General features: G+C 33.3%; 2 protein-coding genes across 4 annotated transcripts; both read right to left on the reverse strand.

Annotated features, from left to right (window-relative positions):
• Positions 1-1,230: 1,230 nt before the first annotated feature.
• On the reverse strand, positions 1,231-9,622 carry LOC117913691 (putative L-ascorbate peroxidase 6). 3 transcript variants are annotated; one of them, XM_034828744.1, is made up of 11 exons: positions 9,388-9,619; positions 8,421-8,535; positions 7,714-7,841; positions 6,422-6,492; positions 6,191-6,233; positions 6,001-6,097; positions 5,643-5,726; positions 2,799-2,920; positions 2,354-2,420; positions 1,565-1,741; positions 1,231-1,452 (listed from the first exon to the last, which is right to left on the reverse strand). In XM_034828744.1, the coding sequence occupies exons 1-10, from the start codon at positions 9,548-9,550 to the stop codon at positions 1,639-1,641; spliced, it is 993 nt and encodes a 330-aa protein (XP_034684635.1). In that variant the 5' UTR covers positions 9,551-9,619; the 3' UTR covers positions 1,231-1,452; positions 1,565-1,638. The 3 variants fall into 3 exon arrangements, with proteins under 3 accessions (XP_034684635.1, XP_034684636.1, XP_034684637.1); XM_034828745.1 differs by lacking the exon at positions 1,231-1,452 and adding an exon at positions 2,524-2,658 and having other exon boundaries at positions 1,719-1,741; positions 9,388-9,622; XM_034828746.1 differs by lacking the exon at positions 1,231-1,452 and adding an exon at positions 2,524-2,658 and having other exon boundaries at positions 1,719-1,741; positions 2,790-2,920; positions 9,388-9,622.
• A 1,745-nt stretch (positions 9,623-11,367) lies between these two features.
• Positions 11,368-15,046, reverse strand: LOC117913102 (G-type lectin S-receptor-like serine/threonine-protein kinase SD2-5). Its single transcript, XM_034828021.1, has one exon. The coding sequence runs from the start codon at positions 14,078-14,080 to the stop codon at positions 11,633-11,635; it is 2,448 nt and encodes an 815-aa protein (XP_034683912.1). The 5' UTR covers positions 14,081-15,046; the 3' UTR covers positions 11,368-11,632.
• Positions 15,047-21,032: the final 5,986 nt, after the last annotated feature.

The raw sequence follows: 21,032 nt of genomic DNA on the forward strand, positions 1-21,032 counted from the left end.
AGATTTACATATCCATCTTGGATGACATCATTGGATGTTTATTGATATTATATTTATGAAAATTCTTAAGTTTGAACGTCCTGTCTTACTACAACACTATATTCAACGATATGTTTTTCACCGACATCGATAAGATACCATCAATCAAGTAATATTATAGACGCATATTTCACCGACATCAATAAGATACTATCAATCAAGTAATATTATAGGTACACTTTCGTTCTTATAACTTCGTATCTTGATTCCATTTATTTATACCATATTCCATAATTGAGATAGTGTGGTTGATATCGATTTAATATCTTTGGCTCTATTTGAAATATATGTTTAAAAATAATTTTAAAAACGGTTTTTGAGAAATATTTTTTAAAATTGTTTTCTAATGTTTTATAAAACAAAACTATGTTTGAAAATCTAAAATGTTCTTAACTTGTTTTCTATGTCTTTAAATATGTTTTAAAAATTATATATAGTGCTTTATTTTTTAATCAATTTTCATATTTATATAATTATTTTTCAAAACATCCTCTAAGAAATGAGTGAAAAGAACTAAAAGATGTTTACTAAAAATATCATGTTTTTAGTTTTTAACAACGTAAAACATTTTTTGTTTTTTTTTTTTTTTGGTTACGGAGAACATAAACTATTTTTAAAAACAGTTAGTCATGAAAAAGAGCCTTACTATTTTCCTATGTTTTTATTTTTATTTTAAACTTTTTATAAATAACAAATTCCCAAGCTAGCCCGCAGCTGATCCATGGCTGCTGGCTCCCACTCCCTTGGTTTTGATTCTAATCTACATTTGGGGTTGAGTGCAAAAACAAATAGGACAGCTACAAAAAAAGCAGAAGAGATTGCTAAGTCTCGTCTAAATGACTTCGGGACTATGATAGATTCCAACATTGATGGTGACTAAAGCACCAAAACCCCTTCAATGGAGCCAGTTTCGGAGCCATTAAGATAAAAAGAGTTATCAATGGCTCCTGCTAAAACTAACAAATAGATTTCACTAGGGATTTGTATCAGGACTTCTAGAATTGACTCCCATTTCCATCAGGATTCAGGGCCATGAAAAAGAGCTCTTCCTAGTTTCTTCCTAAGACAAAAAAAGTTCAGAAATTGATAATAAAACCATGTGGGCATGGACATAATTGTTTGCTAAATGCAAAAAAAGGTCAAAATAATAATAATAATAATAATAATAATAATAATAAAAGCATGTGCACATAGGTATGATTGTTTACTAAATGCTGCACCAAATATTTGGTGGGAAAAGACATTCTCATTTTTCTTGTGGGCAAGGACAACATTCAAAACCCTTTATAACAATTAAGATTAGTAGCTCAATTCAAGTGGGTATCAAAAATGGTTCAAGATTGGTACATACCATCACTTTGCTGCATAATATGGATACTTCCTTAATAACCACTTTCCAGCTCTTCTAGCTTCCTGAAAAAGCGAAAAAATTTCGACTTATTAATGTTTGTTTATTCCTGTGATACGCGTAATACATGTATTTCAAATGACAGGAATGAACAAAATTATAATCGTTCCAGAATACCTTTCATTATACCGTGTGGAGGCAGCCTCTGTTATGAGTTTGAGTTCTGTTGAAACGTTGTTGTTCAGGAATAATCATAAATTCTTCCACCTTGCACCAGAATTCACAAGTTTGATGTAGGCATTCTTGAAATCTTCAAAAAACATGTTCTGATTGTTGGCGTACTTTGTGATCCATCTGTCCATAATGTAAGTTTCTTTTAGTTGAGAAACAAAGATAAATGGGCCAACATGAATATTCTAAAAGTAAAATGAGATTACTTAGGAATTATATCAGCAGGAAGCCACCATGAATCCCACTATGGAACACTCTACACATGTAATCATTGTGTTGGGCCATCCGCATCAGGCTCATTATACAAACAAATTTGGATTCATGAGTTACTCAAAGCTGGGAAAGCTTCAGTTAATTGGGAGGAAATTCTCAATAAATTGGGACACTTCCAAGAATGACTTTGGTTGGGTAGACAACAAAGCAATGGCATTCTTAGTCAGGAAACTGCAGTCAACCTTACCATGATCAAATCATATAATTTTGTCCACACACACAAAAAGAGGAACCCTGATCAGAAGTATTAACCTATTGCATTTACTTCCTTGGATTATCCGCAACCATGCTTAGTAATTAAAGGGACATCTTAAGTGGGAACCAATCAAATGATTTATATGGAACTGTGCATGCTTCAGAATTTTTCTTTCCACCCCAATCAGAGGGCTTGGAAAAAGGGAAAAGAAAATATCATGATGCATGAGTAAGGGCAAGTTTAGAAGGTTTTTGAAGATGAACAACCTTAAGCATTCATCATCCTCAACAAGTGCACGGTCTGAAGGAAGCCCGATCATACTTGACATACCATCTGCATCAAAGAATAGAATCAACATATGAAATTTGAGAAACAAAGAAATTGATAAGAACAAGAGCAAACTGATGCACTTGAAATACTGTAGGCGGATACATACAGAATATATCAGAGACAGCAAAACTGATAAGGTAAATGGCCACTATTTTTAGACAAAGAAAGCAGCATTTTTCACTTGAACAAACATATGTATTGGAGTTCTCTCCTGGCTTTCCAAATCACTATCTTGCTTCCCCTGTTCCAATTATATCATTTATCAAAATTCCTTTTTCAGCAGGCAGCTAGTAGAACCAATACTGCTCCTCTAAGTCCCTTTGACCAGCATATTTCCAAGACATTTCTTTGATATAATGACAAGCAAATTACATTATTCACCTGAAGACTTCCATGGCTTCTCCAGAAGTATCTTGAAATATGAGTTGTCAAAAACAGTTGGATTTCCAAAACCTTTACCTCCAAGAGTATGAGCTCCAGATAATGCAACAAGTTCTTGTGTTCTGCCAAAAAAAACACAGCAGCATGCAAAGTCTAAAAACAAGATATCTTTGACAAGTTAATTATGGAAAAACATGCCTGAGACATAAGACCTCTAACCACCATACTGGTTTCTGACAGACTAGACAGGTTTCATTCATATATACAACTCACTAACCACCATACTGGTTTCTAGTAGTCATAATTTCTAAACTATGCTACATTGGTGCAGATCTTTGAGTGCATGTATGAATCTAAGAGTCAGAATTTCCAAACCTACATATCTTAAACATCATGGGCACAGTACTGCAGCATGTAACAAACAATGATATGGTTTCACCAATTAGTAAGCAATATGGCTTAGATATAGGCATTACAAAAACACCTCAATTTTAATGCAGCACTTATGGGATAAATATACAACTCAACCATCCACCAAAAGAATACCTATCCTTGTTGAGAAAATAAAGGCTAATCTTAAATGAGAAAAACACCCAAGAGGGGGGTGAATTGGGTTTTTCAAAATCTTTTTCAACACAACAAATTCAAGCACAATAGAAGCAAATATAAAGAGATAGAGTTAGAGAAATCAAACTCAGATTTTATAGTGGTTCGACACTTCCTTGCCTACGTCCACTCTCCTCAAGCTCCTAACCAAGTGAGGGTTCCACTAACTTGAAGCTTCAACCAAGCTTCTAATCTCCTTTACACTTGGATTCCGGCTCTAATGAGCTCTTACACAATCTCTTCAAGATTCAACTCACTTAAAGGCTTTAACACTCAATTTTACAAGAATGATCTTCTCTCAACCTAGTTCAATAATGACTCAAATACAAATCAAAGTTAGGATGAAACACAAAGGTGCACTAAAAGATATGCAAGTGAAGATTTAATGCACCAAGAAAGAAACGAGAGCTTTTAAGGTAAGAACAAGTGGGTAGACAATTAAATGCAAGTGTTCTCTAAGTCATAAATGAAGTGGAGCTCTCAATTTATAGGTTTCTAACCTCGGGAACCAAGAAAAACAAAAAGCAACCTCAACCGGTCGAGCTGGGGGTCAACTGGTTCACTAGCCGTTGGAGCATTTAATGCTTTGGCAGGTTACCGTTGCTTTAACCGGACCGCGACCAGAGATCAACCGGGAAGGAGGATGCCTCAACCTGGAAGGGAAGGCTACTGGATGAGAGAGAGCGTTTTTACCACTCCTCGACTGGACCTCGATCGGGCAAGGGGAACTGGTCGACCGGTACCCTGGCCGATTGAGCCGGTTGGCCCAGTGCCTCAATTGATTCAACCTTTTGGCCCCGAAAACCTATCTTTTTCTATTATTTTCTTTTCTAACACTTAGGCAAGGTCTTTAGGTAAATTAATATGTCAATTTTGAAATGTTTTACCTAAGGTGCATTTGATAAAACTCAGGTTTTAATGAAATTGTAACTTTAAAGAATAAACCGAGTTTTTCAAAGATGCATAAAATGATATGTAAAACCTAAGTGCACCCATGCATTCATCTTACATTTGTTTCCTATGATTAAAAGTCTTCCAAATGTCTTGATATTGTATCCATTAGGTCCTTTGATGAATTTCCAAATTAATATCCGAGATTCTTTACAATTCAAACCAATTAATAACTTAACTATGGTTTGTTATCATCAAAATCCGATTAGGAGAACCCTTGGGCTAACACTTGTTATTGGAGAATAGGGAGAAATGAAGATGGTGTGGCATCACAATTTACTCAAAAGGAAAGGAAGAAATGGAGGAAACCCCCCATTTGTGTGGCCTGGAGCATTTGAAGAGACATGAACAAAAGAATATTTTACATGAAGGTTCTTACCCTGAAGTTTAAAGAGATCATTTTCCATTCTTTATGCGTGGAAATGGAGGCTGTCAAAGAAAGTGGATAACAATGCTGAAGCTTAAAGACCAAACATAAAAATGAGAGTTTTCATGCTTCTATTAAAATGCTAACTATACAAGCTCTTAGAAATGCTTAGGGTCATGCTACCACACAGTGGAAGTACAATACCTCCTACCATACACCATGATGAAGGTGAGTTAAACCTAGTCATTAATTCTAACAGTCGAGATTGATGTTAAAACATCGAATGGCTGAGATTGTTGGAGCTATCATACCACTTTGATACCATAGAACTTCTCAAATGCTTAACTTTCTCCTTCATGCTTGGAGAAATGGCAGGGGTTGGATCCTGGACCATAGCGTGAAAGTGAAGCTATCCTAATCATTGAAATTCAACAATTGAGATTGGCATTCAAACATCGCACAACTGATACTGCTGGAGGTATTATACTATTTTCCAAATGATCTATTCAGATCTCAAGAAATAACTGTCAGGTCCATTCCAGAAATAAATGAGTCAAACCATGATATAAGAAATAAGAACCAATCACTTGACAGCACGCAGGTGCTAGAATTATAGTGGGTAAGTAGAACAAAATGAAGTAACAAGAGAATCAGGAAGCCACAGTTTTATAATCTAAAAAGATAATGATAAAAATGATAGCCTTCATCTAATAATAAAGAAGAGTTTTCTAAATCAGTAACATTAGTGTTCTATAACAAAATTATTTATGGGGGCATAAGATCTGGTTGGGAACACTAGGATACTACTATTTATAGCAATTCTAATTGACCTCATTATAAAAACAAGAGAAAAATTTATTAAACAGCTTTTATATGTCAAACATGTGAATTAAGAATATATGTTAAATATGTGAACTCACGCTAAGCCTTTTCTTTGAAAGCATTGCTTCAAGGCAGAAGCATCCAAAGATTCTTCAGGAAGTTTCCCTTCAGGATCAGGTGCCCTATAAGGAAAACAAAAGTAGTTACTTAAGATATGAACTCCATGTTTTTTTCTTCAAAGTTCTATAATGTTGAGTAGCAACTTTGCAGGGCTGATATAGAGAAATTTTGACAGTTTTTCCACCAAAATTAGCCCTGCTTGGTTAATAACTCCAATACTCATTCAAAGCTCAAGTTTGAGGATTATTTACATATACCATCTTAAGATACCCAGTTTAATTGAGCTAAGTAAGTTGTATTCCTTGTCAAATTGTATGTTAAAAGGTTGCCCCTTACATTGAGTCTAATCTGCCTAACTGAACTGGGATTTTTGGACCACCGCATACTGAAACTGCTTCAGCTCCAGCCACAGCAATCATGTCTGCCCATGATACTAATTAAGGAGCAAACATAAGAAGTTAGCATCTGATTGCATCATCCATTAACATTAAAACAATTTGACGATGCCATTGCAGAAAACAACAACCTGGTTGTACCATATCCACTCCACTCTTCGCTTTCTCTAGAATCTAAACAACAATGCATCCACCTAGGAGTTAGCTGGTAGGAGATCCTATAAAAGTTGACCAGTCTGGATATATGTTCAAGTAATTTTAGAACTTTGAAACATGAGAAAAGAAAAATACTGAGATGGCTAGATGCATATGTGGACACAAATTATGTGCATAAAAAACAAAAGGTTTATCATAGAGCATGCCTTCAAAGATTTTTTTAGACCTGTGTTTTCTGGTCTATCAAGTTCATACACAATGGAACCATTCATGCCACCTGCAGAGGAAATAACAGAGCAGATCACTAGACAACGGAACAAGAAAATGAATAGAAATTTGACAAAAGATGAACTGCAAATTATAATTGGACTAAGAACCAATAGAAATATGAAACATAAAAAAAATGGAACATGAAATCTTATATCACAATTTTGATTTGGAAACATTTCAACCACAAAAAGTTCAGTGCTCTTTGTCCCACAATCAGTTATTACCACGGCTTTGCATCAATGAGAGTCATGACTCATGATTAATAGGCACTCCCATTCAGTGCCTCTATGAGACAACTGAAATAAGATCTTGTAGTTTAATGGCAATTAGCCTGCTTAAGATTGTAGAAAATCTTTCTTTGTTATTAATAAGCCTCTAATACCCTATTTAAATAACCTATTCATAGTAAGGGGCCTTTTCAATAACGCTCGCATAGGGTCTTTGCCACCTTCACTTCACTAGCCTTGATTGGTGGTAATGCAGCTAGAAGAGATATGTCCAGGGATGTCAGGCTAGTTTAAGAATTGCACCTAGTGCCATATGGGAGGTATTAAAGTAGCACATAGACAAGAAGGCAAAACACAATGTGTCATTGGGCAGGTGAATGCCACCACAGCCTCCATGAATGTAAGACACCAACAAGATTACAGTGTCACATACCATGAAGAAATGGATTAATTGATCCAGTTTGATGCATTGACCAGAGTCTCATTGAGGATCTTCTAGTACTTAGCAAATGAAGGAAGTCAAAAAGTGAGAGGAGAGGTGAGAGACTCTAACAATCCTAATTCTCAAAGATAGTAAATTTGTTCTCCTACCATCCAAGGATGTATATGCACTGCTGAATAACAAAAGTCTTGTTTGTTTGTAAGATTGTTTGCCCTATTTTCTTTGTTTCTTTCATGGTTAGATATTGTGGCTAGTCTGACATCATGAAATCCAGGAAATTCATCAATTATTTATTGGGTGTTTCAAGTTCTTGAAATTTAAAGAACCTATATCATATGATGCAAGTTCAGATCAACCAACTTAGCCTGAATGCCAAATTGAAATTTTTAATGCAAACAAACTAGGTCCAACAGTTAAGACTAACAAGACAAAGGATTTAAATTAAAATGAATAACATGTTTTAAAGGCAGGCCACACCGAGTATATGATAACATAAGCATTAAACATATTATCATAACATCAGCATCTTTTCCCAACATCATTACCACCAAAGAAGTACCTGAATTATCATCCATTTCAAAGGTCCCAGCATCATGAAAAACAAGGCGAAGTACACCAGCAGCCTTGCCCTTCGACAAAACCTTCCTTACCTCCTCTTTCATTAGCAGATATTCAGTAGTACCTAACCTACAATGTCAATTCAGGAAAAGAAATTGATGAAGTAACACAAAATGCCTACAATTGTAAACCTAATGCATCCCACCCTCCACATGACACACATGTATGCGTGCGCACACACACAAACAAAAGCAAGTAGGCAATAATGAGAGAGGAGGAGGCTACCATGAGGGTGCTTCCATGGTCACACTACAAGCTTTCACTTTCATCAGCATGATTTTGGCATAGTTTTTAATGGAGACCATGGTATCATTTAAGGACCACGAGTTGGTCCCAAATGTAAAATTTGAACACCTAGAACCAGGTCTGACATCATGATGTGGTATGTGGATTAGATTATGGCACTAAGACCAATTTTTGAGGGAGCTCCCATAAGCCCACAGCAAAGGGTGCTCATAAAAGCCTTTACAAACTATAGCCGTTTGACCAGTGGAATCACTCGAAGTAACACCTAGGAAGTGATATTTCATACATCTATTTGAGCCATCTATAACAGTAAACAAATAACTTGTTTCTCATTCAAATTAAGCTATGATTCAAACTGAAGTAATAAAATTTGAGAAAAGCAGGATTTTCTTTAATTTTTACTCTGCAGCCTTTACACCAAATTTCTGCATAGACTCGTGCACGGGAAGAAGAAATGGTAGTGTGGATATGACTATAAGTTCCCTTCGTCCATATGAAACACCAAAGCAGGGTTGATCTGTGATCAAATAAAACAAACACAATAAATGCACAAGTCAAAATGAAGATCTTTATTTTCCTATTTCATGATGAAGAATCTAAAATGGCAAATTCAGAAACCCTAACAAGTTCTTATAATCAACCCACTATGTTTAAAACTCCAAACTGACCCAAGAATGTGAGCATAGAAATGGAAGAATGTTTCAGAAAAAATACAAATAATTGAAACAATGTCATGTTAGTTGCTGAGAAACCAAAAGGAAGGAAACAATCACCCATTACACATTGTATCATTATGTGGCTCACAAAGAGGTTTTCCTTTTCATAAGAAACTCAACAACCAAAACCTAAAACTCAAAATTTATCCTCCAGAGTTTTCTCTGGAACCAACAGAATATAAGGGAAAACTAACCCCAACAAGGTAAAAATTAGAAGGGACAATTTTTCCACTTGAGACATTGTCTGACTATTTCTGAAGTTCAAATCATTTTAAGAAGTATGCAGCTGGGATTGAGAATATTTTTTCATAAAAATTCCATTGAGAAGGCAAACAATTTAATAAATGCCCTAATTGTTTGCTAAGAAAAAGCAGGAAAAAAGAAAAGAAAAGAAAATACTGAATCTTAAATATTTTATTTTATTCAAAAGACTCCATTTAACCATGTCTAATACAATTTTACAACTATTTGGCTGACTTGCATCACAAAGCGAAACCAACACATAAAATGAGATTCAAATTTTAAAACCAAACAACGTTAATAACCAGTTTGGTGGCTGAGAAAAGGTAAAACAAAAGTATGAATTATTAATTTTCTTCGATTTTCTCGGCAGCCAAACACAGTATGTAGAAACCAAAAGGGATAGTGTTTACTCGAATCTTCGATGGCGGTGGTGGCGACGGAGGAAGACTTGGAAGCTTTGGCACAAAATTCGACAGTTGAGAGTGGAGTTTTGGCGGGAAATTTGAATTTGCCGGAGCAGGAGAATGGGGAGAGTGGGCAAAGGAGAGAGTGGTCAAAGCCATAGGAAGCCATCTTCAACAAACGGGCTGTTGAGAATGCTTCCCCATTTGCTGGGAGTCTTTTCCATGTCGATAGGTGAGCGGATCAGATGAGGTCAAGTCCACGGAAAAATGGCGGATAAGGCCGGCCCAAGTCTACGTGCTTCACCACAAATTCCAGTTGTTTGAAAATTGTAGATAATTTTAACATGCTAAAATTTTAATTAAATAAAAAATATTTTTACATTACTTTCAAAACTTAAAGCCTGTTTCACACGGTAATTTAAAAGTAATTTTCTATTTTTTAAAATAAAAAAAATATCTTAAAAAATTTTAATTCTAAAAACAATTTTTAAAAATAAAATAAAATATAAAATAGTTTTTAAATAATAAATAGAAGTTGTTTTCATCCATTTAAATTTTTTTTTTTTTTAAATCACTTCGTCCAACAAGTTCTAAGGTGGTGTTTGTTTTTTTTGCTTTTTGCTAAAAACCATTTAGTTTTAGAATTTAGGTTGTTTGTTTTTTTACTTTTTTATGACTTATTATAAACTTTTTATTAAATAGAAAAAACCAAAATATGTAACTTTTTCTAAATAGAAAAAATAACACAATGGTTTTTTTTTAGTTTGTAATACTTAATAGAAATAAAATACTACAAAAACAAACAACCTAATATTTAATACTATTAAGTATTAAGGTTATATTTAGAATTAAGTAAAAAAACAAACACCACCAGTATCATGTCTAAATCCAAGATGGTAAGTAAAGGTGTAAATAAGGTTGGTTCAACCACTTTTTAGATAAAAATAAATAAATAAATAAATAAATAAAAAGAATCAAACTAATATAATCATGATAAAAATCGAACTAACTATATTTGAAGTAAAAAAACTGAATTAAATCAAACTTTTTTAGGTTAGTTTGGTTAAATTTTTGTAAATCAATTTTGACCTAACTTATTAATATTTTTTAGTGCTAAACTTAGTTATAGATTTGTATTTGTTTTGAGCTCAAATCCTATTAATTTGAGTTTATATTAGGCTCTAAGTCTAATTTATTTTTAAAATTAATTGAAACTAACTTGAATTTTATGTTAAAAATATATTAAATGTATTTAAAATTAATCTGATCTACTTTAATAGAATCTAATATAATTTTTTTTAATCAAATATCAAACAATTATATATAAATTTTAGAATATCAATTTGATTCAATTTTTATCGATCAAAAGACAAGAAAATAAAAAACTGAATCGGCAAGATCGGTTTTTAAAATTCTCAAACCAAATCGACCTTTTTTATTTTTTAAAACCAAACTAATATGATCGATTTTGATTGAGTTAGATCGATTTATCGATTTTTTTTAATTTTTGCTTACACCCTTAATCGTACTTGCTAAGTGAACATGGCCCTACTCATATTGATTAAATTAAATAAACTGTTTTGGTTTTTTAATTAGCTCTATGAGAATTGATATTAGTCATGATAATTCAAAAATATTCCATCAACTTGGGAGATAATACAAAAAATCTCATGTAGAGATATCTCAACCCAACAATGTAAGGCCACAAGTCTACTGACATTAATAAAATTCTACCAACTTTAAAAGTAGCCTCTAAGTTTTACCTGGTTTGGACGCCACTACCCTATAGTCTTGTATTGATGTTCCACTTCCACCTACACATCTTTGTCACGTCTTTGACGAAGCACTCCTCATACTCCTTAATATATCACCTTAAAATCGTATCGAGGCTTGATAACTTGAATCCCTGACATCTTTCTTCCTTAAAAATACTTTCAAGTTTCTGGAATATGTATTGGATATGTGGATTGGAGCCTGGAAAGCAGATTATACAGAGAACTAGAAGACAGCTAAACTCATACTGAATGATCATGGCACTTCATACAAGCAGAAGCATTGTTACAACTCTTCATTTACAGAGCAAGCACCTAAGCAAACAAGCGGTGAACTGGGTGTTAACAAAATTTGGGTGATTATTGCACATACAATTCCAAAAATTTATACAAGAAAAGGTAGATCAAAATGAGTATAAGACTCCTAACTAATCTTCCAAGAAGGCTTTCTGAATCCGAATGGAACTCTTGAGCAACTGTTATCTTGGTCCTGAAAGCCTCACGGCAGAGAGGTATGCATCACTATTGCAGTCTGATGGTCCTGATGAAGTCCCCTCTTCGCTGATTGATTTAAAGAAGCCGGAGTAAAATCGGGATCCCATTTGGGAAGTGGTGGGCGGCTGAGGAACAGCACACAGGCCTTCTAGCATTTGGACTACTTTCATCATTGATGGCCTCTGATGCATATCTTCCTGTATGCACCACATTGCAACTTTAATTGCGGTAGACACCCTCTCGTCTTCTTCATCGACCTCCAGCTGCGAGTCCAGTAAATCTCTCAGCTTCCCTTCTTCCATCATCTTAAAGGCATAAGTGGGGAAATGGGATTTCTCTGAAATCTCGGAGGGGTCATAGTTCTTTCTCCCTCCAATGATCTCAAGCAACACCATCCCATAGCTATAAACATCACTCTTCTCTGATATGGCATAGTTTGTGATCCACTCAGGTGCAAGGTAACCCCTGGTGCCCCTCAGAGTGGTGAAAACATGGCTCTGCTCACGAGTCATCAGCTTTGCCAAACCGAAATCTGAGACTTTGGCATGGTAGTTGTCGTCCAGAAGCACGTTTTCTGGTTTTATGTCGCAGTGAATAATCTTGGCATCACAATCTTCATGAAGGTAAGACAGTCCCTTTGCTGTGCCCAATGCAATATTGAATCTTGTGTTCCAGTCCAACATGACGCCCTCTCTGTTTTTCCTGAAGATCCATCTATCAAGAGACCCATTGGCCATGAACTCATAAGCAAGAAGCCGATGACTTCCTTCAGCACAAAAGCCTTTTAGCTTGACCAAGTGGAGATGGTGGATGCTGCCAATGATGCTAACTTCAGCTCGAAACTCCTTCTTTCCCTGACCAATGCCTTCCAATTTTTTCACAGCCAATTGCGTCCCATCAGGGAGTGCCCCTCGGTATACAGATCCAAATCCTCCTTGCCCAAGCTTCACAGAGAAATTATCAGTTGCAGTTTGGAGATCTTTATAACTGAAACGGATTGGCATCCCAGACAAACTCTCCAAGAAATTATCCTCCTCTGAAGTATGATCATGAGGAGATTCAGGGGACTTCTTCCTCCTTGAGTATCTAAATCCCACATAAACTAAGACAATAACTACAAGTACAGTAGAAACAGCTATGATCACAACATATGGGAAGTGTTTCTTGCTGCCTCCACCCCCGTCCCCACCAGGGTTCACATCACCACCTCCACTACTTGAGACTTTAATATACATAGCAAAACCCTGTCCATCAGTGGTCTGCAAGCCTCCTACACTGTCAAACAGAAAGCAATTCCCAGTGCTGTTTTCAAAGAACGATGCAAGGCATGAGCAGTTACTGAGGCAAGAGTTTTTGCAACCATTTAAGTCGGTATCTGAAAGAGAGGGTGAGATGAACTCAATTGCAAAATAGTTGAATCCATCCCCAGCATTTACAAGCTCTGTGGAATCTTTGCATGGAGAGACGATCCCCGTGTTGCAGTTAGGCCTGGAGCTAAGAACTGAAGGGCACTGGCACCTGTTACTGGAACAAATATAATAGGCTTCACAAAATCCTGGCGAACTGCAAGAGTCCCCTGGTATCTGTTTCTGTACTTGCGAAAGTCCCCCATCTGATAAAGTAGTGAAAGAGATAAAGCCATCACTTCCTAAAGTTGCAACCCAAGTGGAATTTGTACCAGCATTTTGTGAGAGAACAAATTGCCACAGTAAGGCTTTGTTACTATCATAGAATCTCCAAGAATTGCCTTCAATCGACGCTGAAACGGGGTCTCCATCTTTTTCTACAATTTTTAGGTTTTCCTTCTTCATAGACCAATAAGGCTGAGGAGTTCGGTAACCTGCATAAAGAATCATATCACCTGACTTGATTTCGAGATAATAGCTGATATTATCATTGGTAAGATCACTTTCAAGCTTCATTCCCTCTGAAAAATTCTGGTAGGATAAAAGAGTGTCTGTAGGATGATCAAAACTCTGCCAAATTGGTTGACCCTCATTCCCTACCAAAACCAAATTTCCTGAGTCCTGCATTTCTATTGCAGAAACAGCTTTGCCAGCAGTATCTGGGGACCAAACAGTCCTATTCCCCTTTTGTAGGAACACCCTCCCCTTGTCATCAAACACAAACTTATCAGAATTCTGAACTGGGGACCCTCTATTTGCAGTCCAAATTATTTTCTTAGCAGCAAGGTGGATAACAACTAGTAGAAACAATTGGACATCATTCGTGGCCTCAAATCCAAAAGCAAAATCTGAGTTGTTTGATAAAAGAAAATGCCCGTCATTATCAATCCAATTCATTTGAGACCCTTCAAAGCCAGGCTCGACCTTCCCGTGATGTTGAATACTAGCCATACAAGTTTCAGAAAGCAGGAGAAGAAACAAACACAAAGAGGAGCCCATAGAATGAATGAGACCAAAAGTTACCATGGCTGTACCTATTAAGAACCCAAATTCAGCTAAACTTGGGAAAATTTGTGGCAACAGAAGAATCAGAGAGAATGAAAGGGACCGAATTCTGGCAATAAAAGGACCAAAAGGGGAAAGACGAGAAAGGAGAGACTGTTTACAATTGAACTAGAAGAAAACAAACTGTAAATTTTGAAATTGAGCCAACCAGTTGCAGTTGAATCTTCAGAAACTGTGCGGTGAAATTTACAGTGCTAGAGAACTCAAAATTGTCACCTATATTGAGCTGACTTAAGCAAAATTAATCACAGGCACAGCAAACTTAACGACAACCCAGTTGAATTCAGGTAACAAACGAAGAGATCATATATGAAAACTAACATGTACTCCTTCCGCCGTGAAATGGGAGAAAATTGCAGAAACTGAAAAAAAGAAAAAATTAAACCTAAATTACAAAACTAAGGAAGCAGATAAGGAGGCATGGTAAGCTGAGTAACAGCGATTACATACCTTCTATATCTTTCTGACTCAAAAAAAAAACACAAAAAACTGACAAAGACCCAGCAGAATTCAGGCAAGAAAGAAGAGAATCAACAATGACAACAGACGGGCACTCTTCACTTGGGCATGAAATGGGGGGGAAGTTGCAGGAACTCTGCGGATTATGTGGAAAGGAGCAGGATTCAGATGAAGGAATACAGAAAGCACATACCATACAAAGGAAGCTCCCACTTCATTTCTTTTCTAAGGTTGCAGAAACATGTGGGTGGGGAGACATGGGTGTCTGGCCTTATCCTGATATATGTTGACACCAAAGAGAATCATATGAATCTGTTCTTTTTCTCAAAAGATTGGAGAGATCTGGGTGGGCTTGAACCTCAAAAAGCTTCATGAAGAGCCATCAGAACAGGACTTCCTTTGTATATGGATGACAGATCCATAAATTTATGTGTTTGATATTAGAACCTGAGCCATACAAATTGTAGCAGAAGTCCTCATGTCTTGAAGAAACTATTGTATGGTAATTAAGATGATTTCTACTCAAATTATGGATTAAGCATAATTTATACAGTGAATTTATTTTTTATTTTTTTTATTTTTTTATTTTACTGACATAATTTTAAATTTATTTCTTAATTTTTTTTTAAATTATTTTAGTTCATAGTTATGGGGGAGGTTTATGAGGGTGGCCAAATTGAAAGCAAGTTGGCATTATTTAATGCAAAGCTTTATGAAAGAGTAGAGAAGGTCAAGGGCCAGCAACCAAATTGGACCCATCAAGTATTAAAGCAGTCTGAACAACCTCTGGCCATTTGGGAATATCATAATACTTTTTCAAAACAGATGTTTTCATTTTCAAAAATATTTTATTTTTGCATTTTATGCTGAAATAAGAATTCCATTGAAAGTTGGGTTGCTTCCAAAAAGGGCTTTTACACATTGGACTTTTATCCACAGCAATTTTGTCATTCATGCTTTTTTAACAAAAATTTATTAGTATTTAGATAAAAACTTTATTTTTTATAAAATTTTAAAAATTGAGAAAAATAATTTGCAATGATTCTTAAATAGGGTTTCAAAAATCATATAACATATTACCAAAATCATAAATTTTATTTTTATTTATTATGTTCAAACATACTCCAAAAAATACTTTTATGTCAAATCAATTTTCTCATCTTACGATTATTGTATAATTAGAAACAAATTAATGAATTTATACCATGAATTTAGAGAAGGCAAGAGAAAAATATTAGGGTTAATTTCATTTACATTTCTTAAAATTTCGGTTAAATACATTTGGTCCTCATAAACTTGAAATTTCATCAAATACCTCTTCAATTTTTTTTAAGTTATTTGATTAAAATGACCATTGAAAATCAAATTTTAGAAAGCTAACCTTTCACAATTTTTTGTCAAGGTTTTATTAAAATATCATCATTCTTTTATCGTAAAAATATATATTTTTTTTTAAACTACACGTAAATACTTAAAATAATTAAAGTCATTTACATCAAAAATTGATTATTTTTTTTTTTAAAAAACATAAAATAAATTATAACCACAAATATAAAAATTATTTCATCTATTTTAATTAATTAATTTTTTTAATTTTTTTTTTTAGTTTCACTTATATCTCTTCTCAATCAAAACAATGAGGTGTTGTGCTGAAATTTCAAATTTATGCAACTAGATATATTTAGCCATAACACGTGGGAGGTCAACGAAATTAACCCAAAATATTAAATGAAAGGTTGGATGGGAGTTTGGGAAGGTCAAGGTTCTGCAACCAACCCTGCCACCCATGAGTCATGACCACATAGTCTCCATGAGAGATGGTGCTATTCAAAACAAATACCCTCATCACCTTCTAATTCCAACAATAGCCCTTACTATTTTCTTTAATGGTATATGAACCCCTGTTTTCTTTGGCCTTTCACCCCTTGGAGGAGTTGGTCAACCCACCTTTAAACAACGGCTCAGCTAGGCCACATGGTTCATCTCCCCTACCACTGGGTTGTTCACAATTTTTATCGTACGGTTTGCGTTGATGTGACATGTCGATCAAGTGTGAAGCACGACTGATTTTTACGTCCACAGAAAATCGCTTTAAGTGTTGTTTAAGGGAAAGTTTCTCAAATTTGTATTTGATATAAAAAAATATCGAATATTACAATACCGTAACAGTGTTAGAAATATTATAATACGTTGTATAAGAAAAGTTATTAAACTTATTTTGTTTTTTTTTTTAATTATGAGAAGAAAAATATTATGAGACCAAGATGATGAGTTTGTGAAGATTACACGACATATATAAAGATGTGATAAAAAATGGAAGATATGTAATTTAACGTGAACACATAATTGAGAGTATAATGGAATGAATGATATGATATATATAAGAGAAAAAAGTTTTTTGTATTATATATATATACACGAATTTTTGAGGACATGTACCTTTATTTGTTTAGGATATCTTCTTATTTGACCTCGTAATTATGTGATGAAAGCGTTATGTTTGCATGTAATATATAAGTGTTTTAAAATTGTGATGATCCATTAGGTTCAGAAATGACTCAAAACATATAATTTTTATATAGAAATGAATGGGTCATTATGAATAGTATGAAAATCGATTTTCAACTTGATGTTTACCTTTGATGTTAATGTATCATTTTAATATTTAATTATCTTATAAAATAATGCAAACTATTATAAATATCCGTATAAATATTATAAGTCATAACGGAAAAAAAAAATGAAATGATGATGGGTTTGTGAACAATATTGTAAATAATAGATATATGTAGATCATTCATTTTGTTATAATAGCACATAGTATTTTATGTATTTTTTTTTCACTTCCCGTTATCTTATAGCGGTCTATTATCACTCATTTGATTTACTATTTCTAAGTCATTTTTAGAAAATCATTATCGAAGGATTCTTATGGATCCCAAATGTGACCGTAATTGTGCTTTAGTCTAATTCACTTAATTCATCTAGCTAGTATTCCCTTCCAATATCAATGTCTGTCTATTTTTATTTTTATATTTTTTAATATAAAAATCATGTGACTAATGTAGCAAATCCTGGAAAACAAGCAATGAGGGAGGGTGCCTAATGCCTATCATCGGACTAGCCGACTTCGATTGACATTTTTCCCCACCAGAAAGGTCGTCTTCATACTTTCATAAAAAAGGAAAACTTTTATGAACATCAACGTAACAATCAAATCAGAGGTTGGTCACAAGCCCGTCGGCGTCAAGCTTCTAGAAGGTTTTTTTTTTTTTTTTTTCTTTAATTTTGCTAATTTTCATTTTGATGGCTACAAAATTGTAGCTGCCAGTCAAGACAACTAGACAAGGCATCAAAATGTATGCAAATCTCATCATCCCGTGATAGATCATTATTGTGAAAATCAAACTTATTTAGGGTTTCCATCCAGCAAATAATCAACGGGTTGACCAAAATAATCATTCAAGAGACGTGAAATACTACTATTCAACGTGGGCTCATATGGGATAGGTCAAGATCCTGATATTTTGCTTCACATGGACCACTAATTCTACTATCCAAGAAACTATTATCATGTATTTTCAAATTTTAATGATTAAGGTAATTGTTTTTCTGAATTGATCTAACGATTTGAACAAGTTTAATGGTTTTTTCATTTTTTTAAATGATGAATCAAATTTTAGATAATTTGTACTAAAACAAACAAAAACAAGTAGAGATTTCATATGAGATAACTTCTTATTTTTAGTTTTACTTGAAAATTGAAATTGAAGTTGAAACTAAAGTTATAATTTTTAGAGGATAATATTGATATTATTAAAATTTTATTAAATAATAAAACTTTTGGTATAAATTAAAATATAGTTTTTAAAAATAATAATATGTTTCGCAGTTTTATATTAAGCTTTTTTTTTATAAGTTATAAGGCTTTTTAATAAAATTAACTAATTAGATATAAAAGCTATTCTTGATATTAAAAAAAAAATAGTTTTCACTTCTTCAAAATCAATATAAATAGGATCATAATGTAAAACTATCAATTTTTATAAAGTTTAAATTTGTATAATTTGAGCTTAATATGCATATAATACCCTCCCTCATGTGGGTTCCATACCCACATGTGGAAAAAGGCTCAAATCTGCAAACTCTCATAAAACAAAATTCCAATATTATGTTAAACTATTAATTTTCTTTAAAATTTAAATTTATAAAATTTGAACTCAAAATCAATATCATATTTAACACATGATACTTTATGACCTATGAAAATTGAGTAGTCTTGAAACTGATTTGTATTAAATAACAAAATTTTCGGTATGTACTAAATGATATTTGTTTTTTGATTGAATAAAAAAAGTCGAAATATTTGATTTTTTATATTAACCTAAAAATAACATATTGTATCAATCGACATAACTAAAGTCAACTTATTATAAATAGGTTTAGTTAAATTATTTTAGTTGATATCAACAGTTCAATTATATTTAATTTTTTTTATTCAGTTAAAAAATAAACACAACCTAAATATTCTAGTTTAATGTTTATTTACTTAAATATAAATTTTCGATGAACCAATAGGTGATTTTAATAAATAAATAAAAAATCAAAACAAAATCCCAGGGCAAATGGAGGAGAGGAGGCAATTGCTACAAGGATTTACGTTGAAATATGCTGTCTTTTTTGGATCTTGCTTTGTTACAAAATCAAAGACAAATAAATAGAAAGGTGATATTATTCACCTAACATCCATAAGCTGTCTGCTACACAAAAAACCATGGCAAAAATCAACAACAGTAGAAATTTTGCATCACATTCTAGGATTAAAGAAGGTGAATTATTTATTATTAGGGCACATGGGACAATGTGACAGCATTTTATGGGTTGGCCACATGGGATCATTTATTCATTTTTTTATTTAATAATCACTGCCTCCTAACTTTATTTAAAAATTAAAAAAAAAATTAAAAATTTAAGATCTTGATCTTAAGGAAGACTTTGTGAGTGAAATGATTCATCTCACTCTAAGCTGTCTAGGAATGTTACAATGGACCATGAAATTTATTTATCTTTTGATTTGTTCAAAAAATATATATTAATGTTTCTTGACACATGAATCGAAATTTATTTACATTTAAGGATTGGATTATTTCTATAAAAAAAAAAATCAGAAAAATTTTGAAGTTTTCTTGTGGTGGGGTATTGGCACACACTTTGTACCAAGTCATGCATAGACTAGAACTTTTAAACATGTAGCAATGATTATATAAACATGGTACTACTTTACTAATATGATACATTGCCATATCATATTAGAAAAATAATTATAAATTATTACTTTTTTATAATAGTTTTTAGAAAAGAATTTTGTAATGTTTTTAAAATAAAAATCTGTTTGTAAACTTAAAATGCTTTCAGCATATTTATTATTATTTTTAAAATGATTTTTATATGTAATACTTTATTTTTCATTCATATAGTTATTTTAAAAAATAAATTAAAATAATTAAAATATGTTTTTTAAAAAATTAGACTTTAAAATAAACTTTCAAAAAATTATTTTTATTAAAAAATTATTAAACGTATTTTTGAGTCTAAAAAGTAGCTTTGAAGGGTCTAAGCAAACTAGGATTAATAAATAATTAATCATAGTTTGTCTCAAAAGTCTTGATTTTGGCGGCAACAAAAGAATATTAAACAAAAGTAGAAGGAAAGCACTTAGAGGCCATGAACCCAAATCCAATTACTTTAATCACATGATTCTAAAGGTGGTTTATTTAATATGGGGATTTTGAGAACAGGAAGGCAGATGAGAGGCAAAGGTCATTGGATTTGGAATTGAAAGTAGTGGCCAAGATCAAACTAATAAATTAAAATTTATTTTTTTAATTAAAATAATAATAATAATGTGAGAATCAAAGTTTGGATCAACTTTGCTTGCAAGTTTGTGTGTCATTATAATGACTTAAAAAGGACAAAAATGAATAAATGGTACAACTTTAGTTACATATGGTGACAAATGTATGGGATAAGCAAAATTTAATAATTTTAGAAGTATCCATGGATGTCTCATTGCTTAAATTTAATATAATAGGGGGTTTATTTCAAGAGTGGGCACATCAATCATCACTATGACATGCCCAATTAACTTTTACGTCATCCATCTCCACATCTTCATACCTTGTCACTTGGGACTCTTGCGATCTCATGCTTCCCAATCATATATATACATTTATTTATTTATTTATTTCATGTGGGCTTGAATGAGGCCAGGCTTGTAGGGGTAGGGAGTTGAAATCTGTAGTAAATAAATCTAAATTGTTTAGGGAATGGGATAATGATGAAAGGAGTGGGCCAGTCACAAAAATTGGTCCAACTAATAATTGGGCTTAGACAATGCCCCTAGTAGAGTTGACACCATCCATCAAACAGAGAGTGGCCTTGAGGGATGGATCGG

The sequence above is a fragment of the Vitis riparia genome, chromosome 4 (genome assembly GCF_004353265.1).
Source record: "Vitis riparia cultivar Riparia Gloire de Montpellier isolate 1030 chromosome 4, EGFV_Vit.rip_1.0, whole genome shotgun sequence".
Lineage (NCBI taxonomy): Eukaryota > Viridiplantae > Streptophyta > Magnoliopsida > Vitales > Vitaceae > Vitis > Vitis riparia.